The sequence below is a fragment of the Dipodomys merriami genome, unplaced genomic scaffold (genome assembly GCF_024711535.1).
Source record: "Dipodomys merriami isolate MVZ:Mamm:240054 unplaced genomic scaffold, mDipMer1.0.p SCAF_82, whole genome shotgun sequence".
Classification (NCBI taxonomy): domain Eukaryota; kingdom Metazoa; phylum Chordata; class Mammalia; order Rodentia; family Heteromyidae; genus Dipodomys; species Dipodomys merriami.
The window spans coordinates 6038611-6060479 of record NW_027206424.1 but is presented as its reverse complement, the minus strand read 5'-3'; the positions used below and the strand labels follow the sequence as shown (position 1 = coordinate 6060479).

Genomic DNA, 21869 nt, shown 5'->3' with positions numbered 1-21869 from the left:
TGCCGGGCGGGGGCGGAGACCCGGGGGCGGGGCTCCGGGGGCAGCAGGCCCTGCCGTGGGCGGGGCTCCGGGGGCAGCAGGCCCTGCCGTGGGCGGGGCCCCGGGGGCAGCAGGCCCTGCCGTGGGCGGGGCTCCGGGGGCAGCAGGCCCTGCCGTGGGCGGGGCTCCGGGGGCAGCAGGCCCTGCCGTGGGCGGGGCTCCGGGGGCAGCAGGCCCTGCCGGGGGCGGGGCTCCGGGGAGGGCAGCAGGCCCTGCTGTGGGCGGGGCTCCGGGGGCAGCAGGCCCTGCTGTGGGCGGGGCTCCGGGGGCAGCAGGCCCTGCCGGGGGCGGGGCTCCGGGGGCAGCAGGCCCTGCCGGGGGCGGGGCTCCGGGGGCAGCAGGCCCTGCTGTGGGCGGGGCTCCGGGGGCAGCAGGCCCTGCTGTGGGCGGGGCTCCGGGGGCAGCAGGCCCTGCCGGGGGCGGGGCTCCGGGGAGGGCAGCAGGCCCTGCTGTGGGCGGGGCTCCGGGGAGGGCAGCAGGCCCTGCTGTGGGCGGGGCTCCGGGGGCAGCAGGCCCTGCCGTGGGCGGGGCTCCGGGGGCAGCAGGCCCTGCCGGGGGCGGGGCTCCGGGGAGGGCAGCAGGCCCTGCTGTGGGCGGGGCCCCGGGGGCAGCAGGCCCTACCGTGGGCGGGGCTCCGGGGAGGGCAGCAGGCCCTGCCGTGGGCGGGGCTCCGGGGGCAGCAGGCCCTGCCGGGGGCGGGGCTGGGGGGGGCAGCAGGCCCTGCTGTGGGCGGGGCTGGGAGGGCAGCAGGCCCTGCCGTGGGCGGGGCTCCGGGGGCAGCAGGCCCTGCCGTGGGCGGGGCTCCGGGGGCAGCAGGCCCTGCCGTGGGCGGGGCCCCGGGGAGGGCAGCAGGCCCTGCCGTGGGCGGGGCCCCGGGGAGGGCAGCAGGCCCTGCTGTGGGCGGGGCTCCGGGGGCAGCAGGCCCTGCCGTGGGCGGGGCTCCGGGGGCAGCAGGCCCTGCCGGGGGCGGGGCTCCGGGGAGGGCAGCAGGCCCTGCCGGGGGCGGGGCTCCGGGGAGGGCAGCAGGCCCTGCTGTGGGCGGGGCTCCGGGGGCAGCAGGCCCTGCCGTGGGCGGGGCTCCGGGGAGGGCAGCAGGCCCTGCCGGGGGCGGGGCTCCGGGGAGGGCAGCAGGCCCTGCTGTGGGCGGTGCTCCGGGGGCAGCAGGCCCTGCTGTGGGCGGGGCTCCGGGGGCAGCAGGCCCTGCCGGGGGCGGGGCTCCGGGGGCAGCAGGCCCTGCTGTGGGCGGGGCTCTGGGGGCAGCAGGCCCTGCTGTGGGCGGGGCTCCGGGGGCAGCAGGCCCTGCTGTGGGCGGGGCTCCGGGGGCAGCAGGCCCTGCCGGGGGCGGGGCTCCGGGGGCAGCAGGCCCTGCCGGGGGCGGGGCTCCGGGGGCAGCAGGCCCTGCTGTGGGCGGGGCTCCGGGGAGGGCAGCAGGCCCTGCTGTGGGCGGGGCTCCGGGGGCAGCAGGCCCTGCCATGGGCGGGGCTCCGGGGGCAGCAGGCCCTGCTGTGGGCGGGGCTCCGGGGAGGGCAGCAGGCCCTGCTGTGGGCGGGGCTCCGGGGGCAGCAGGCCCTGCTGTGGGCGGGGCTCCGGGGAGGGCAGCAGGCCCTGCTGTGGGCGGGGCTCCGGGGAGGGCAGCAGGCCCTGCTGTGGGCGGTGCTCCGGGGGCAGCAGGCCCTGCCGGGGGCGGGGCTCCGGGGGCAGCAGGCCCTGCTGTGGGCGGGGCCCCGGGGGCAGCAGGCCCTGCTGTGGGCGGGGCTCCGGGGGCAGCAGGCCCTGCCGTGGGCGGGGCCCCGGGGAGGGCAGCAGGCCCTGCCGTGGGCGGGGCTCCGGGGGCAGCAGGCCCTGCTGTGGGCGGGGCTCCGGGGGCAGCAGGCCCTGCTGTGGGCGGGGCTCCGGGGGCAGCAGGCCCTGCTGTGGGCGGGGCTCCGGGGGCAGCAGGCCCTGCCGTGGGCGGGGCTGGGGGTGCAGCAGGCCCTGCCGTGGGCGGGGCTCCGGGGGCAGCAGGCCCTGCCGTGGGCGGGGCTCCGGGGGCAGCAGGCCCTGCCGTGGGCGGGGCTCCGGGGAGGGCAGCAGGCCCTGCCGTGGGCGGGGCTCCGGGGGCAGCAGGCCCTGCTGTGGGCGGGGCTCCGGGGAGGGCAGCAGGCCCTGCTGTGGGCGGGGCTCCGGGGAGGGCAGCAGGCCCTGCCGTGGGCGGGGCTCCGGGGAGGGCAGCAGGCCCTGCTGTGGGCGGGGCTCCGGGGAGGGCAGCAGGCCCTGCTGTGGGCGGGGCTCCGGGGGCAGCAGGCCCTGCTGTGGGCGGGGCTCCGGGGGCAGCAGGCCCTGCCGGGGGCGGGGCTCCGGGGGCAGCAGGCCCTGCTGTGGGCGGGGCTCCGGGGAGGGCAGCAGGCCCTGCCGGGGGCGGGGCTCCGGGGGCAGCAGGCCCTGCTGTGGGCGGGGCTCCGGGGGCAGCAGGCCCTGCCGGGGGCGGGGCTCCGGGGGCAGCAGGCCCTGCTGTGGGCGGGGCTCCGGGGGCAGCAGGCCCTGCCGGGGGCGGGGCTCCGGGGGCAGCAGGCCCTGCCGGGGGCGGGGCTCCGGGGGCAGCAGGCCCTGCTGTGGGCGGGGCTCCGGGGGCAGCAGGCCCTGCCGGGGGCGGGGCTCCGGGGGCAGCAGGCCCTGCCGGGGGCGGGGCTCCGGGGGCAGCAGGCCCTGCCGGGGGCGGGGCCTGGACCATGGGCGGGGCTCCCCAGCCACCTAGTGCGTGCTCTGAGTACTGTGGGCTTTTGCTTTTCAATTCAGTTTATTAACATTAGTAAATTTATAAAGGATGTGACTCAGTAATACAGCCCTTGCCTAGCATGAACAGCCCTGGGTTTTATCTCCACCACCTCCACATGTAAATATAGATCATAAAATGCCATGGCTTATCTAGTTACTCAGGAGACAGATCTGAGATCATGATTTGCAGCCAGCCCAGGCAAGAACGTCCTTAACACTCTTATCTCCAGTGGTAGAGCGCTTGCCTTGCATGCCTGAGGCCCTGGGTTCGATTCCTCAGCACCACATAAGCAAAATGAAAAAAGCCAGAAGTGGCGCTGTGGCTCAAGTGGTAGAGCGCTAGCCTTGAGCTGAAGAACTGAGGGACATCGCCCAGGCAGACTTCAAGCCCCAGGACCGACAAAAAAAAAAAGCCACGCCGGGCGCTGGTGGCTCACGCCTGTAATCCTAGCTACTCAGGAGGCTGAGATCTGAGGATCGCGGTTCAAAGCCAGCCCGGGCAGGAGAGACCTTGAGACTCCTATCTCCAATAAACCACCAGAAAACCGGAAGTGGCGCTGTAGCTCAAGTGGTAGAGCGCTCGCCTTGAGCTGAAGAGCTAAGGGACAGCGCCCAGGCCCAGAGTTCAAGCCCACAACCGATAAAAAAAAAAAAAAAAAAAAAAAAAAAAAGCCAGAAGTGAAGGTGTGAGGGGCAGCACCCAGGCCCTGAGTTCAAGCTCCAGAACACACCACCCCCCCACACACACACACACACCAAACTTCTTTAAATATATCCTGAGTGAAAATGTAATGAAATTTATGGGGCTGGGAAGGTAGCTCAGTGGTAGAGCACTTGCCTTGCATGCATGAGACCCTGGATTTGATTCCTCAGCACTACATAAGCAGACAAAAGCTGGAAGTGGCGCTGTGGCTCAAGTGGTAGGGTGCTCGCCTTGCGATGAAGAGCTGAGGGACAGCGCCCAGGCCCAGAGTTCAAGCCCCGCAACCGACAAAAAAAAAAAATTTCCGTGTGTAAGAGACAACTTAAAATCTTTTTCTGGGCCTATGAATTAACTAAAAGTAGGATAAAAAACACTTCTTCACATCTGTGCCCTGATCTGAGCCACTCTCTCCAAAGGATCCAGAAAAAGGGTTTGCCATAGAAAAGCATCTTGTGACAAAAGGCAAACTTCCAAGCCGGGCGCTGGTGGCTCACGCCTGTAATCCTAGCTACTCAGGAGGCTGAGATCTGAGGATCGCGGTTCAAAGCCAGCCCGGGCAGGAGAGACCGTGAGACTCCTATCTCCAATAAACCACCAGAAAACCGGAAGTGGCGCTGTAGCTCAAGTGGTAGAGCGCTCGCCTTGAGCTGAAGAGCTGAGGGACAGCGCCCAGGCCCAGAGTTCAAGCCCCACGGCCAACAAAAAAAAAAAAAAAGGCAAACTTCCCCTGAGCCAGGCAAAGGCATCTTTCTTATCTTCCTGTCATATTAACAAAAGGTGAAACTGCTCCATAGAGAACCAAAAGTCCTAGTTAGACACCTAGGGTAACAGTGACAGACTTGCTAGTGACAGTCCTAACAATGTCTTCAGAACTGTGAGAGCCCAGAAAGCTCTGAGCTGCACCCAAAGGACTGGGAGTCTGGAAGGCCTTCTCCCGAATTAACTCTCAGAATGCTGAGAGCTTCCTGGAAAGGTCAATCAGTCCGGTCTTAACAGGAATTCAGTTTTCTAAATTTGACCCTAAACTGCCTAGGAGCCTGGGGGTAGACAAAGGTTTATGCAAATTATAAGCTATGAGGAAGTCATCTACAACTTGTATATAAAGTATTGTCACTTGTTGATGCTTATACCTTACTTTCAGCACATATTTTCCTGTATAAAATGCAATAAAAACTTTGGTTAACAGAACCTTGGGATCTGAAAGCTGGCAGAAAGCTACAGATACCCCGGTACCCCAAACCTCAATTATATGGTCCAGTCTCCTTTACTGCCTTGTCCCCTGTGGAAACAGGTTGAGGCAGCCAGAAGCAGACTTGAGACTAGATGGCGAGACCACGTGATACCACCTCGGCCCACCTCTGCGGATCCCAGGAAGGTGTGACTGCTTCAGCTAGGCATTCCTTTCTCATCCCTGCCCCCAATTCTCTCTATGACCTCAGGCCAATGTCTATAGCCTAAAACGCAGCTGAAGACAGCTGAAAGGTATATTGAACTGCCGTCTCCCACGGCTGCCATATCATATGACCTCTCTTCCATTCACTGTCTAGTAGTCATACCAGTGGCTGAAATGAAAACAAAACAAACAAAAATAAAACAAAGAAACTCATAGAATTTGGTCCTAAATCGTTTCAGCTTCAGGAGCCACATTCTGGCTAGCATTGAATAATGCCTCATGTCGAGGTCTCCCACATGGCAGCCACCGGGCAGGACCTAACCACTTGGGAGGGACCACAGCAAGACTAAAGGCTCACCTCCCACCTCTTGGGTAAGAACACCCAAGTCTTGCCAACTTTGGAGCAACCTGAACTTGTCCAAACTGACCTCTTCACATTTTGAGATGTGCTGTCCCTAGTTACGTACTCAGGCTTCCTCTCATGAACTGCCTGTCCCACATCCCTCTCCTGGGATATACAGTCACTTCTTATAAAAAAAAAAAAAAAAAAAAGCCATTCTTTTCATGGTAAAAGCATATTCTATTACCCACTGTTGGGATAGTGCTCCAATTTTAGATTGTACAAAGCACAAGAATGTGTGGAACATATCCACCAGTACCAGATCTTTGCAACAACCTCCCTAAGACGCGCTCTGCTCAGCCACTGTGGCTCTGATGTACTAGCCACTCACATCCACTTGTACGCATTTCTGGGCTTTAGGGGTTTCGCTCATGAGAAAGGCAAAGCCACCGTACCCTACCCACCAGAGCTCTCCTCTCCTAGGGCCTGTTTCTCCTGACAGTGTAAGTTACTGAAAACTGAAATGCCTCAAGGCCAGTGGACTAATGAAACTAAATGTCAATAATAAAGATCTTGGGGCTGGGAAGGTGGCTCAGTGGTAGAGTGCTTACCTTGCAGGCATGAGGCCCTGGGTTCAACTCCACAGCAACACATAAGCAGAAAAAGCCAGAAGTGGGGCTGAGGCTCAAGTGGTAGAGCGCTAGCCTTGCGCTGAAAAGCTGAGGGACAGGGCCCAGGCCCAGAGTTTAGGCCCATGACTGACCCCCCCCCCAAAAAAAGAAGCTAAATTCTTCCATAGTCCAAATGTCAGAGAGACAGATGGCAAGTCCTTTTCCTCACCCAAGAAAGAATTTGGGAAGGACAAACAGAAGACTCTAATAGATTGTTTAAATGAGAGACAGATTGTATTAAAGCAAAATTGATCATAAAATGACCAACTAAAGACAACTAAGGACAGGTATCTTGTCCAAAAACCAAATGTCTCTAAGCTCCCGTCTTAGGCACTTTTACGCACAAGGTTATTGTAATGATTGTGGAAAGGACATGTAGATGATTGTGGCGACTGCTAGGAAATGGAATGGCTTACTTACTGCTAAGGTGTTCTCAGAGCAAGATGGTGGTTTGTAAGTGAAGGACCCTGGCTGGCCTCCGAGGTAGGAAAGCCTCTGTGGGGTCGGTGCTGGGAACCCCTGGCCCTTGTGCCAGGGGGCCTCATCACCCCAAGACAGCAGTGTGGTCCTGGTCAGGACAGGAACCCATGCCGGCCTCCCCAGAGCTCCACCTCACCCCGCCCCTAATGCATGTAATGTCCAAGGTAGGTTCATCAACAATACTGTGGTGTTGGACACCAGCAATGGGAGTTGGGGAAGAGGAACAACTGTAAAACCCAAGGTCAGGGAACCCAGGAATGCGGGGTAGGTGCTGAGAGTTAGGGATCAGAGACACAGGAGCCCCAATCTGGCCTGGGACAGAAAAAGAACACAGGCTACAGAGGCTTCAGCTCTAAGGTGTAAGAAGCACTCTGGACACAAAGCTGGCCTTAACTGTTTTATGTATGTAGCATCACTGCTAGCAGCAGCATCCTGTGTAGTCATGTGCTGCCCAAGCCAGACTCCTGAGACAGATGTGAGAAACAAGATGGTAACCAGTTACACAAAAGGAAGGCTGTAAGATCCCAAAAATCACCTGTCAGAGGGAAGGAGGATCCAAGTCTGCCCACACAGAGAAGCAGAACAGCAAAGCCAAGATCAGAGCCTGGGCCGGGGCTGCTGCACCTGTGAGTCCCACAGGCCGATTAGTCGGTCAGCCTCCCTCCAGCCAGATAGTAAGGCCCCATGTGTTGTGGAATAGAAGGTTCGATGTGTGGCTTCCCCAGCAAACAGCATCTGAAGCTGCAAAAAAAAGTCAGGATTAGGATAGGCAGGTACCAGGGACTGCTCCAGAGAAACCCAGAAAGCAGAGCCTTGTACAATCACTCACTGGAATCTACCAGTGGGGGGGACGACACCACTGCCCTGCGGCAGCTGGGAGGGTCATCATGTAGTCTTCCAAGTGCTGTGGGGAGGCAGGAGGAGACTGGAGAGCCAGGGTGGGCAGAGCAGAAGAAGGCTAAACCTGCACTGTGGCCGGACATCAATAATATCAGTATTGAGACAACAAGATGTCTGAAGACCAAACATTTAAACATTTCCACCCTGAGGAGTGGCTCTTGATTGGGTGTGGTATTAATATACTCATATGCTCTTGACAGTGTTCTTATCTTTTAGAGATTCATACTGGAGTATCTGCACGTGTGGCACGTTCAGTAGCAATCAGGACAAAGCAGGGGAGCCTCCTGAGGGCAGGGCACAGCAGCTCCCTCCTGTTGAGTCCACATTAACGCTCTTGGGCCATACAAGGCAAAAATGAAGCTCCCAGCTTTATTTTCACTTACTAATTAAGTTTCTCGGTCTTGGGGCTTGAACTCTGGGCCTGGGTGCTGTCCTTGAGCTCTTCAACGGAGATCCTCAGATCCTAGCCTCCTGAGTAGCTAGGATTACAGGCGTGAGCCACCATCGCCTGGCTCTGACAACTTTTTGCCTGGCCTTAAACTGAAAGCCTCCAGATCTTCACCTCCCAAGTAACTGCTATAGACAAAAGCCACCACACCCAACCACAATAAAATAAAAAAAAATTCTTAAGTGGTAATGAAGTTTTTTATTTTGTTTAAAAAAGTGAAAGTAAATCAGGTAGAAAAAGTCTGTTTTGTTTTGTTAGCCAGCACTGTCTCTGATTCTAAGCTCCTATGTAATTGGTCACAGTGGTCTATACCAACCATCCTAACTACTCAAGAAACAGATCAGCCAGCCGCCAGTGACTCATGCCTGCAATCCTAGCTACTCAGGAAGCTGAGATCTGAGGATCTTGGTTCAAAGCCAGCCTGGGCAAGAAAGTCCATTAGACTCATCTCCAATAAACCACTCAGAAAACCGGAAGTGGTGCAGCATTGAGCTGAAGAGCTGAGGGACAGCATTCAAGCCCAGAGTTCAAGCCCCATGACCAACCAAAATATATATATATATATATATATCAGAATGATAGTTTGAAGCTAACCTTGGCAAAAAAAAAAAAGTTCAAGAAACCACCATCTCAACCAATAAAAGCTGGACAAGATGGTGATGTATGCCTGTTATTCCAGCTATACATGAAGCACAAAACAGAAGATCAAGGTCAAGCTGGCCCAGGTATAAAGCAAGACCCTATCAAAAAACAAGTAAAGCAAGCTGGGTGTGGCTCACACCTGTAATCCTAGCTATTCAGAAGGCAGAGACAGAGGGGTCACGGTTCAAGGCAAGCCTGGGCAAAAGTTCTCAAGCCCTGGTCTCAACCACGGTAGTACATGCCTCATTCCAGCTATTCCAGAGGCATAACTAGGCAGCCTGAGTAAGAGAGCAAGACCCTATTGTTATATTTCACAAATGTATAAAGTGGTAATGTGATGTGATACCAGTGGTAGAGCACCTTCCTACCAAGCTTAAGGCCCTTAATTCCAATCCACTGACACAAACAGACAAGAACTCTAACGCAAAAAGGTATGGGGATGGTACAAGGCCAAGTTCAAACCCCAGTACCAATATGAGTAATGCATTTCTTAATTACTCTTAATTTTAAAAAGAAAATGATTCTGAGTCTGGAAGGGTCCCATAGCCTTCCAAGAGCAGGGCTGGCCACCTTACCTGGGTGCTGGGATTATCCACAGGGAGGGGCTGGGCCAGCAGGTCTATGTCAGCCCCATTACTGCCCACAGCCACATAGCTGTAAGAGCCGCAGGTGTACGGGGCACTGTGCCAGCAAGACCTCAACACGCTCTCAGGTGCAGGCAGCTGTGGATTCCCTAAACCACAGAGAGAGAACATTAGCCCAGAATTCTCACCTTCATGTCTGCAATCAAAGAAACTAGCTGGGAAGATAACTGAGCCACTGTGTTCTAAGAGGCCTCCTGTCCAACTGCAGCCTAGCACCGCACAGGATAGGCAATGAATACCACAAGCTCCTCTGCCAAGCCAACTCTTGGCTGCCGGTCCAGTATTTCTAAGATACAGACTGTTGGTCTGAAAGGATCTGGTGAGGGACAACAGCATTCATTTTAGAAAGCAACTAGAAAGTGTTCGCAACCTGCTATTGTATCCACCATGAGGTAGGTTGTTCTAGAGATAGAGGCAGATGTACAGAGAGGAATTTTAGCCTCTGTTCCGTGAAGTTTACTTCCTGTTGAGAGATCAGCCAACAGGAACTGTGAAGCATAGACGGTGATTATTACCTGTTACTTTCCGGAGGACTTGGGTTAAAGACAAAAGCACTTCTTCATCTGACAGAGTCTCCATATACTCAGACTCTAGACCAGCGATGAACCCACAGAGCACATGCACAGACCTGCACAGAGAGGGACTGTCATGATGAGTTACACAACTAACCGGCAGTTTAACAAAATGAATGCCAGGAAGCTGAAACATGTCTTGTTAGGTGGAGAGAGGAAAGGCAAGTATATTCATTCTTTATACTCACTGCACATATGTAAAAATGGAACTACATAACTTTCGGGTATGAATGGGATTGGGAAAGATGCGGGGGAATGATGGAAGGGTTGACACTGGGCAAGAGTCATTGCACTCATAATCTGACTTGCTGAATTCAAACTCCTCTGTAAAACTACTTAAGATTTTTAAAACAACAACAAAGCTACAGCCATCCAGACCTGCCATCTCTCCACAAGAACCCAATGAGCTTTCCCAAGATAAGACTGTTTTCACAAGTCTAAGATGGTATCAAACTCACGTGTAAGGGCAGAGGTGGGTAAACTGTCCCCACAGAACAAAATCACCCCAAAATCACAGCAAGCTCTGTGTCCTTACCACCATGCATGTACAACTTAAAACTGTCAGTCCTGTCAGGTGATAGTGGCTCACACCTGTAATGTTAGCCATCTACACAGGAGGCTGAAATCTGAGGATGGCAGTTCAAAGCTAGCTAGCCTTAGCAAGGAAGTCCATGATCTCTTATCTTCAATTAGCCTAGAAAAAGCTGGAAGTGGTCCTGAAGCAAGTGATAGAGCTCTAGCCTCAAGCAAAAAAAAACAGCTCAGGGACAGTGCTTAGGCAGAGTCCAAGCCCCAGGACCAGCAACAAAAAGAACCAGTATTACTTGAGAAGGTCCTTAATGAAGCAGTAAAAGTTCTAACTTTATTAACCTTGTGAAGAAATGAAAAGGAGCATAAAGCACTTTGCATGAGCGGCATGCACATCCTGTGTGACAATGAGCACCAGATGACCACACCACTTCCTTGATGAACATCTCTGTAGCTGAAAAGGTAGCTGCTGAGTCAGACCCCTCTCCCAAATAAGCAAAACAGGGCTGGGAAGGTGGCTTAATGGTAGAGCGCTTGCCTAGCATGCATGAAGCCTGGGTTTGATTCCTCAGTACCACATACACAGAAAAAGCCAAAGTGGCACTGTGACTCAAGTGGTAGAGTGCTAGCCTTGAGCAACAGAAGCTCAGGGGGCTGGGAAGGTGACACAGTGGTAGAGCGCTTGCCTTGCATGCATGAGGCCCTGGGTTCGATTCCTCAGCACCACATAAGCAGAAAAAGCTGGAAGTGGTATTATGGCTCAAGTGGTAGAGCGCTAGCCTTGCGATGAAGAGCTGAGGGACAGCGCCCAGGCCCAGAGTTCAGGCCCAAGACCAAAAAAAAAAAAAAAGCAGCAGCAGCTCACAGACAGTGCCCAGGCCCTGAGTTCAAGCCGCAGGACTGGCCAAGGAAAGAATCAAAATGTGGTTGTCATAGTAAAACAATGAATGAAAAACAGACTGTTCTAGTGAAACTTAAGCTCCCAAGCAAAACAAGAATGTTAGCACAGTTTTATGTGCCACCAAACAGCATTACAGCCCCCCTTACTGAAAGAGGGTTTTTTTTGACAAATAATGGAACATAAATGCATCTAAACGACTATATGAATTGATATTCCACAAAGATCAAAAATCAGATAGGGGTGGCTCAGTGGTAGGGTGCTTGCCTTGCATGCATGAGGCTCTGGGTTCGATTCCTCAACACCACATAAGCGTAGCGCTGTGGCTCAAGTGGTAGAGTGTTAGCCTTGAGCTGAAGAACTGAGGGACAGTGCCCAGGCCCAGACTTCAGGCCCCACAACCAACAACAACAAAAAAAAAATCAGATAGGACTTCCGGGGAATGAAGAGTCCCTTGACACTGCACGGGCTCCACACCCGGCCAGCCTCTCAGAACTACCCCAGCTTGAGCTACTGAAAAGCTATTTGAACATTAGTCCCTTCCTTCCATTTCGTACCTCCGCAGATCTGGACTCATCTTTGCTCCAGGATAAAACTAAAACAAAAGGAATGCACAAGCAGCTAAGAATCTTAGGTCTTCCACAAGCCAAATGCCAGAGACTTGCAAAAAAGACCAATCTCTACTACTCTCTCCTCTCTATTTTCATGCCAGTCCTGGGGCTTGAACTCAGTGTTTGGGTTCTGTACCTGAGTATTTTTTTTTTTTTGTCCCTTGTGGGACTTGAACTCAGGGCCTCTTTTTGCTCAAGGCTAGCACTCTACCACTTAAACCCCAACACCACTTCTGGTTTTTGAGTGGTTAATTGGAGATAAGAGGCTCACAGAGACTTTTCTGCCCAAGCTGACTTCAAACTGCAATCTTCAGATTTCAGCTTTCTGAATAGTTAGGATTATAGGTCTGAGCCACCCAGCACCTGGCTATCCTGGGTATTTTTGTTCAAGACCAACACTACAACTTCAGTCACAGCTCCACTTCGGACTTCTTGAAGGTTAACTGGAAATAAAGAGTTTCATGGACTTTCCTGCTCAAGCTGGCTTCAAACTGCAATCCTTAGATCTTAGCTTCCTTAGGAGCTAAGAGTACAACCATGAGTCACTGGCACATGGCTTTCATCAAAGTTGAGATAATGTGGTTATTTTTTTCATTTATGAAATGTTATTTATGCTTAGCATGGAAAAGGTTTATTGTTGTTGTCTTAAATAGGAAATAAATTTGTTTCAATTTCTCATGAGGTAAATACGTAAACATAATCCACATAAACAAAAACTCTTTAAGATTCTAATCATTGGGCTGGGAATGTAGCTCGGCGGTACAGTGCTTGCCTGGTATGCATGAAGCCCTGGGTTCGACTCCTTAGTACCACATAAACAGAAAAAGCCGGTAGGGCGCTATTGCTCAAGTAGTAGAGTGCTAGCCTTGAGCAAAACCAGCTCAGGGACAGTGCCCAACCCCTGAGTTCAAGCCCCAGGACTGGCAAAAAAAAAAAAAAAAAATCATTTTAAAAAGAGACCCTGAACTACAAGTATGGGTCACAGACCCAGCTGTGGACAAGGGACCCTGAACTGTGTGAGTCACTCACCCAGCCCTGGACAAGGACCCTGAACCACCAGTCTGAGTCACTGACCCAGCTAGGGACAGCCTCTTGATAAGTTACACATCCTCAGGAAAGGCCCAGGCTACTGATCCAGGCAAGCAGCTTAGTAGTCACTCTTCCCACTGTCCACAGGCAACCTCAGCCTGTTTCCAAAGTCCTGAAAGTTAGGGGACAGGTGGGATCCTTTCCTCCATGTGTATGAGTGCTCTCCTGTCCACACAGATTCCTAGTCCTTGATCATTTTGCTGGTCCTGGACCTGGCACTGCCCCTGAGCTTTTGTTGTCATGGCTGGTGCTCTATCACTTGAGCCACAGCATTACTTCCAGCTTTTTTCTGTATGTGGTACTGAGGAACGGAACCCAGGGCTTCATGCGTGCTAGGCAAGCACTCTAGTGCTAAGGCACATCCCCAGCCCTGGCTCCTCTTTTAGTATGCCCCAGGTGTGCCCAGATTCTTACAAATGCCAGTATGTACTTTCTTCTGGATTGCACATCCCTTCAAGTTCGCCACATATTCTGGGCCTGTGACATGCTGGCAACTTGACCACAGCAGGCATCCATCTTTCCCTGGCAGGGTGTCTGTTGCCAGTACCTTGGGGACTCATGGACCCTCAGACATGCCTGGGCACAGAGTGACATGCTCTAGATGCAAGCCAACTGCAATTAGTGAGCTGGCCAGAGGCTTCTTCAGAGACCCTGGACATATACGTACTCAAAGGCAGGCAGGACCACAAAGCCAATGAGCTTCTTGAACCAGGAATCCTGCAGCGTGGGGGTCATGTCCTCCAGGGGTGATGTGTCCTCCCACACCACTTGGATGAACTGGCAGTCTGGTTCCCAAAAGGGTTCCTTGAACTCCAGGAAAATTTTGTTATTGGTTCCAAAACCTATTTTCCTGATAGCTTCTACCTTTTCGGTAGGCAGTGGTGGCTCAAAGAAGATATCTTGATGTGCTTTGAGAAAACCTGGAAAGCAAAATAAGACATAGGTTTATACCGGATAGGTAGTGAGTGAGTGTGTGTGTGTTACTATTCAGGACCTAGTGTCATGCCTCCAGCCCTAGATAGGTTTAAAGCTAGACTCACACCAAGAGAAGCCCACCCTGATTTCACTCAGAAAATCAGAGAGAGAAACATGAAAACACTTAACATGCCAGAAACTCATTCAAGACTCTGGGGATGAACCTAGTTGCTGGGACTATAGTGACCAAAACCACTGTGGAGGAAAACAAGACCAGTGGCCACTGCTGGTAACTCAGGAATAGCGAGTCCCTGTAGACACAGCGCTGTAGGGACAGATCACTCCTGACCTTCACACTGCCCAAACTTCATCCAGAAGCTATTTTCTTTCTATGTGTTCCTGAGGACGTATCCTGGGACCTGGTACATGCAAATATACCTCTACCACTGAGCTACGCTCTCAGCCCACCAAGACCTACATAAAAGTCTCCATGGGAGCCGGGCACTGGTGGCTCACGCCTGTAATCCTAGCTACTCAGGAGGCTGAGATCTGAGGACTGCGGTTCAAAGCCAGCCCGGGCAGGAAAGTCCACGAGACTAGAAAACCAGAAATGGTGCTGTGGCTCAAGCGGTAGAGCACTCGCCTTGAGCTGAAGAGCACAAGGACAGGGCCCAATCCCAGAGTTCAAGCCCCACAACCAAGGGAAAAAAAGTCTCCATGGGTCAGAATCATGCCTGCAATCCTAAACTGCTTTGGAGACTAAACCAGGAAGAGCATGGTTTGGCTTGAGGCTAGCCTGGACAGAAAGTTCACAAGTCTCACATCAACTAAAAAAAAAGGCCTTGCTTTTTTCATGAATAATTGGCAGATATTTACTGAAAACTTACTGTATTTCCAGCTCCAGAAAGAACCAATACAGATGCAACCCTTGCTCCAAAGAGTTCCCCATTTAAAAATAGTAGGTTAAGCAATGGTTGTAAATCACCACGGGCCTTTATTTATTAAATCTTTCAAGGTAAGCACAAATTCTGTATCTACAAGGGCAAATTATGCATATAACTCTTTGAATTCTGAAGAGGGGTATTTTGAAATTTGCATGTTGACAAGGCTTTTACTTTGCTTTCTCTGGTTGCCTTCTGTTTAAGACTCTGTCAACTTATTGTTTTCTCCAACATATCCTCTACTTTTTCCAACGAGTTGACTTTTTTGTGACAGTGGCAGTTCTATGTTCCTCATAATAGTTAATGTTGATTGTCAACTTGACTGGATTGATAAGATTAGCTAAGCAGACTTCTGGGGGTGTCTATGACAGTATATTGAACGTCAATCAGATCTTGGGGCTCTGATCTAAAGCATTAATTAATTAACCCGTTCAATTATCCCTCAGTAGTTGAATGTACTGACAGATTCACATTTTGACTCTACTGAGAGGTGGTGATGGAGGACGTGGGTCCATGGAGGGGTGTCCTTGGGGGGGACCCAGGTCACTGGGGGAGTGTCCTGTGGGGAGGAATTTCTACCATCTCCTGTCAGTAGCCAAACAAGGGGCATGGAGCATGCATTCATGTCAGAGAGCTTTCCTAGTGTGCAACAAATAAATAAAAATGCCAAACAACTTCTACTCAAGGACTTACAAAGCACCAGAACTGACTGAGGTAGAATTTACATCTGGCTCCTCCCACAGACCACCATAAGACCTACCTGGACACCAGGTTCTTCCTGCCCTCCATGTCCCTCTACAGCCAACCACATTAAGCCCTTTCCAATTTCCTTCAACAGCAAAGCAAATGCTTACTTGAATCTTCTCTCACTGTGAACTATTATTTCCAAAGCATGCAATTGCTACAAAACATATGAATGGTTCCATATACCTGAGAATCATTAGAATGAAGACATGAGCTCAGCAGACTAGAGCCAATGGAGGCTAGGTAAAGAGAGCCAGAGGCTAGCAACAGCTAGGATGGAGCTGTGGACTGGAACCCTAATCAGAAGGAGTGGACTCTACCTAGAGGCACAGTGACGATGACATGATGGGCCGGGAAGCAGGCACCATCTTGGCACTCCACCAACACTGGGAAGGTCTCCCCAGGAAACGCTGCCTCCTGAAATGATCCGTTCCAGTGAATGGTCTTCACCGGCTTATTAAAGACCACTGTGTCCTTGGGCAAGGAGGCCATTATGCGGTCCGTGAGTCCCTGATAGCCGCTAGAAGAGACAGATGTCGAAGTTAGAGAACTAGGCCCTGAAAGCGAAGACTGGTCCCACCCACACCAAAGGGAGCATAACTCCCACCAGGAAGAGCAGGTGTGGAACAGGCTTAGAAAGGCAAGTAACCTATGGTTTTCCCCCTAACCCACAGGAATGCTAATACCCACCTTCACCAGGCTGATGGGGAAATTAAACAAGCTAATGAACACAGCCTACAAAGGTAAACCAGAGAGAACCAGAGCTCCCTCATTACCCAAGCCAGAGTCTGGGTTCATACAATGCCTAAACTTCAAAAGACAGACAGACAGACAGACAGGAGTCTAGGAACAGGCCGGCAGAGGGCCTTTCTGTGTCTGGCAGGGGGCAGCCACCAGACCCCAGGAGACACACCTCAGGACATCTTTCCTCACAATCATTCTCTTGGATATAACTTTTTGTCTTAAAATGAGCAAAGTCAGGGAAAAGTAAACTGATTTCTCTAAACAAAGTGGACACAGCCTCTTGTCCCTTCATGACCACCCCCCACCCCCACCCCCAAAGCCCCAGCCCTTCAGCCTTAGGTATATGGAGGACCCTGCAGGCAGGGGTGCCTTAGTCCTGTACCGAGAGAAGGTGCAGTCCAACCCTGGCAGCGCGATGTACTCCCCAAAGGGGGCCAGGGCCACCAGGTCCATACTGTGGGTGCCGCTCACGCAACACTCCACATTGAAGAAGGAATTCAGGACGGCTAACTTGAGCTTCTTGGTCTCCGCATCCCCCGTCCAGCTGGCCATCTGCTGGCTGATCTCCTTCTTGAGGAACTCGCCGACGCTGGGCACTGGAGTCTCAGTGGCATGCAGGAATTCTCGGGTCTGGTCTATCAGACCATAGAACAGACGGGCCAGCTCGGCCACCAGCTCCATGCTCACCCTCCTGCCCGAGCTGGTGCAGATCTCGGAGGGCAGGCCCACGTGGCCCCCCGTCTCCACCAGCTGGTTCTCCTCCGACAGCTCCTTCTCCCCCAGGAGCCCGAACTCGGCAGCCAGCTGGAAGACAGGGTTGCCCCGGGAGGGCCCGTGGATCCAGTGCGCGCCCAGCTCCACCACGCCACCTGGAGGGCACAGAGTGGCCACTGGGGGACCCCTGGCACGAGGGAGGGCCTCCCGAGGGCTGCCCCCCGTCACAGCCCCCCCGCCCGCCCGCGGCCGCCCATCCCGGGGCGCAGCCGAGGGCCCTGAGGACCGGACGGCCGAGACCAGCGGGGCTCGGCGGAGCTCGGCGGCTCGGGACGGGGTCGGAGAGGTCGGCGCAGGGCCCGGGGCGGTTACCGAAGCTGCGCTCCGAACGGATGCGGCCCCCGGCGCGGGCCGTGGCCTCCAGCACCCGTAAGTCAAGGACGGCCGGGTGGCGGCAGAGCCGCTGCGCCGCGCCCAGACCCGCGATGCCGCCTCCCACCACCAGCACCCGCCGGCGGCCCGCAGCCTCCGCGCCGCCGCCACCCGGGACCTCCATGCCGCCCGACGTCAAGGCGCGCTCCCGGCGTGCGGCGCGGCCCGGCGCGGCGAGGCCCGCAGGAGCCGCGGGCAGGGCGGGCGGGGCGGGGCCTTTGGCAGCGGAGGGGCCTAGAGAGTTCCGGGGGCGGGGCCTGATGCAGGGGAGGGGCCTAGAGAGGCCGGGGCGGGGCCGGGCGAGAGTTCCGGGGGCGGGGCCTTTGGCAGCGGAGGGGCCTGGAGAGTTCCGGGGGCGGGGCCTGATGCAGGGGAGGGGCCTAGAGAGGCCGGGGCGGGGCCGGCGGGGCCGGGCGAGAGTTCGGGGCGGAGCCTTTGGCAGGGGAGGGGCCTAGAGAGTTCCGGGGGCGGGGCCTGATGCAGGGGAGGGGCTAGAGAGGCCGGGGCGGGGCCGGCGGGGCCGGGCGAGAGTTCCGGGGGCGGGGCCTTTGGCAGCGGAGGGGCCTAGAGAGTTCCGGGGGCGGGGCCTGATGCAGGGGAGGGGCCTAGAGAGGCCGGGGCGGGGCCGGCGGGGCCGGGCGAGAGTTCGGGGCGGAGCCTTTGGCAGGGGAGGGGCCTATAGGGCGGGGCCTAAAGTGGTGGGGCGGGGCCAGCAGGTGAGGCTGGCTTGGGAGCGGGGCAAAGGCCGCGAAATCGCAGGGCCGTAGGTGGGCGCAGGGCACCGGCGGGGCGAAAGCCCGGAGCCGAGCCGAGCCAGGCGGGCCCACCCAGCGGGGTCCGGGCGTTCCGTCCGCTAGCTCGCCGCCTCGATCTCCCACGGGCGGGGCCCGCGGGCGAGAGTGGACGGAGAAGGGCGAAAATCTGCTGCGTCGTCGTGACGGGGCCCGGGAGAGCTTCCTGTCGTGAGAGGGAGGGTTTAGAAATAGGGGTGTTGGGGTGTCACCAGGAATAAGGTCGTCGGCTAGGAAGGAACCTGGCAAGGCAAAGTCGGCTTCTGCTAACTCCGCCCCCTCCACCTCGAGCCCCGCCCCTCCCTCCATTCACCCCAGCCCCGCCCTGCCCCCTCCACCCCGAGCCCCGCCCCTCCCCCTGAGCCCCGCCCCTTCACCCCGGGCCCCGCCCCTCCCTCCATTCACCCCAGCCCCGCCCCTCCACCTGAGCCCGGCAGCCCCGCCCCTCCCTCCCTACCCCAGCCCCGCCCCGCCCCCTCCACCCCAGCCCCGCCCCTCCCTCCACCCCAGCCCCGCCCCCTCCACCCCAGCCCCGCCCCTCCCTCCCTCCACCCCAGCCCCGCCCGCCTCTGTCCGCAAAGGTGTGGCCTCGCCCACCCACAGTGAGGGAACGCGAGCGTCCTACCGGACGTGCTCACGTGCCCGGAAAAGGAGCCGTGTGAGTGGTGTGCAGCCGCCAGGGCCAGGCCTCCCGGCCGACGCAGGACCGCCTCAGACACCACCGGAGGCCGGCCCCGCACGCATGCGCGAGCACGGAAGCCCGCGCGTGAGTGGCGCGCGAGGGCCTCCCTGAGGTCTGAGCGCGTCACCCGGAGGTCACCGGGCCACTGTGCGCAGTGTGGGTGGTGCATCGTCCCGATCATGGACAGGAAAGTGTCAGACCCTACACCGCCCTGCCCGGCTCCTGCGGACGGGTGCTACCGGTGTGTAACTGGGAGTCACAGCCCCCGTGGACCGGGCCCGCACTCCCGGCCGGCTCCGGGCCCTTCCGTGTAGGCCTCCTCCCGCCTCCCCTGCAGACGCACCCACGGCGGCAGCCACAGCCACACCAGGTAGCAGGGCCTTCGCCCCTTATCCACTACTTTGGCAGCTGCCATACACCTTAGCCCGCGGTGACGCGCCCCTGGACCGCACCGACGTCCCCACCTCACCCCTAGGTTCGCAAGCGGCTCCTCCTGTGTGAGAGAGGGCTTGGCCGGCCCCTTTCCTGGCAATAAGCCTTTCCTTGTTCTATGTGCCTGGATGTCTGCATGGTTTGCTGGCAGGGCCTAATAGGTAAACAACAAAGTTCAACATTAAGGGGGGGAAAGGCAAAATGTCCAGTCTCCCAGGGAACTTTTCTCTGAGGAAACACAAGACTGTTGGTTCATTTCGGGGAGTCAGAAATTTATATTTAAAATGGGTGGTATGTCCACCATTCCAGCACTGGAGACTGAGGTATGAGGATCAAAAGTTCCAGGACAGCCTGGGCTTGCATAGCCAAAACAAAAACAAGTCAATTTTTTTGTATGGCACCACGCATACGTTCTCTTACTCCCCAACCTTCCTGTTGGCCCATTGCTCCCTTCCCATGGCTTAGCATGCCCCCCCCCCCCCAGCTTGACATACTCCCTTCCTAGGCAACACTAGGCCCATGTAGTAAAAGCAGTAAATAATCAGCCTCCAACCCCTTTACCTTAAGATGGCACTGCTCTGGGGCAGTCACCACCATAGAAGGCAGCAAGAGCCCCTTAGAGTGACCTTCAGGTCTGGGCAGCTGCAGGGTCCATCAATCCTAGTCCACTATGACAAAGCCACTGGCCCTCACGTCCACACCAAGATCTCTGCCTCCGAGGCCTGTCTAAACCTCCTAGGTAACACAGACCACCTCAGACAATAACCGGCACTTCTCACTTCTCTCTTGTGAGAAGGGGTGTCACCAGTCCCGTTACTGGCAATAAACCTTTGTTCTTTGTACCTGGATGTCTGTGTGATTTTCTGTCAAAGTGTAATATATTTTAACACTTCCCTATCCCTACTACTCACAGGTCAACTGTTTCCCAGAACTGCCAAGTTTGCTCCCAGCCCCAGGGACATAGGTCTGCAGTCTGGCAGAGTGCCCCCAATGAAGTGAAGAGTTTACATGTAGGTAGAGAAGAGGAAGAGGGGCCTGGTGGATGTGGAGCTGATTCTGTGCTGGTGTGTGCTACAGTGCTCTCAGTACCAGGAGGCACCAGCTTGGGGCAGCAGCCTAGGACCCCCTCAGACAACCCAGGGACTGTCCAAGGCAAGCAGGATACCTCCCTCCTGCAGGCACAAACACACTCCTCTGATGGCACAGCCCTTGCTAAACCTGAGGCCTGCTCTCCACAAAACTGGCCTGATCCCAGCACCTTTTCACTCAGTCTAAAATCTCAAACTGAAGCAGGAGGATAATTTAAGGAAACTGAGGCCTGGTAAAGGCAACTCATAAGTATGATATTTAGAAACATAGAAGTGCTATCTTTGTTTCAAAGAGACAACAGGATGTGTTCATTCCTGACAGTTGCATTCCTTACCCCAAGAATTAACACCTGACTGACAGGTGGTATGCCTTCCTGAGAAAAATGCTTCCCCAAACTTAAGCCACCTGACCCAAAAGGCAGAGAGCGTGACCCCTCCATCTGTTGTATGACAGGATGCATTCTTACCTGCAAACTCAGAAAGCAACACCAGTGTGCTTAGAGCAGACAAAGCCAAGACCCCTGCCTTTACCCTATAAATACCCCAACCGCCCAAAGAGCCGGCGTCTCTCTCGGGGTCTGGGTCTCTCTGCATGCTCGCGATCCTGTGCATGTGTCTCTGTCCCCAGGAGAGCACCCACACTCTGCTGGAGCGAGCCCCTGCCCTTCGGTCCGTCTGCTTGTTGACTTGGTCAATAAAGCTCTGCCGGGTGTTCTTACCATTGTGACTAGTCTGCAAGGCAGCCAAGGACCCTAGGTGAAGAGTTCCTCCATTTAAAGGGCAGCTTCACTAACCTTCACTGTAAAACCGAATTCGGAAATCCTTACCCAAAAGACCACCAGAGACCTTCACCAATGTATAAGCAAAGTAGTCTTTATTGCAAGCTCGAGCCTGGTCCCCCCGCGTACATGGCAGCAGCCCATGACGCTGAGAGGCCCCGAGCCCAGGGTTATAGCACTTTTTATACACTTTTAGGGAAGGCAGGGACTTTGTATACATCATAGCATCTTACAACAAACTATTACACATGGCGGGAAACTCTTAATACACTTCTATAGTATGATTGGCAGGAACAGGTTGTTGGTTAGATCAGAGGGCTGAGGTACTTTAAACTGGCTGGCTGGCACCACAGGGGGTGCCAAGGAGAGACCTGCTGAACTGCGGGTCACCCTGCCCCCAGCACGCCTGCCTGCGGCCTAGTGCCCCGGATTGCTTCTTCTGTTCATTCCCAGGCCGGCTCATGGTCAGCTGCACAACTCATACCTCGGAAGATGACCGCCAGCTCAAGATGGAGTCACCCAGGCCTCAGGATCCTCACTCACCCCGGTCCGAGGACCAGGCTGTAAGGAAAGGGCCGGCCGCCTGGAGGAAGGCCAGCCGCGCCTGCGCGGCCGGACCTCCCCTCCCGCCCCGCCTCCGTGGTGAAGTGTTGGCGTCATCCGTCTGCGCCGTTCCCCCTCCCCTCAGTAGTGAAGTGCTGGTCTCATCCGTTGGCCCCGCCTCCGTAGTGAAGTGTGATGTCATCCGTGCGCGCCGACCCGTCGACGCTCTCCCTACGGCAGCGCGCTAACGCCCGCTCTCCCGATAGGGAAGAGCCCGGTCTCGCGAGACCGTGACGCGCGCGGCGTCGCGGAGCCCCGCCCCGCTCCCGGCTGGGTCTCGCGACAGCGCCGG

The 21869-nt window shown here is 55.8% G+C and overlaps 1 protein-coding gene across 1 annotated transcript; it reads right to left on the bottom strand.

Moving 5' to 3' along the window:
• Positions 1–6764: 6764 nt before the first annotated feature.
• Positions 6765–17381, bottom strand: Paox (polyamine oxidase). The gene is made up of 7 exons (XM_070011468.1): positions 17143–17381; positions 16439–16925; positions 15633–15832; positions 13380–13632; positions 9530–9642; positions 8946–9103; positions 6765–7121 (listed from the first exon to the last, which is right to left on the bottom strand). Exons 1-7 carry the CDS (start codon positions 17324–17326, stop codon positions 6978–6980), a joined length of 1539 nt encoding a protein of 512 aa, XP_069867569.1. The 5' UTR covers positions 17327–17381; the 3' UTR covers positions 6765–6977.
• Positions 17382–21869: the final 4488 nt, after the last annotated feature.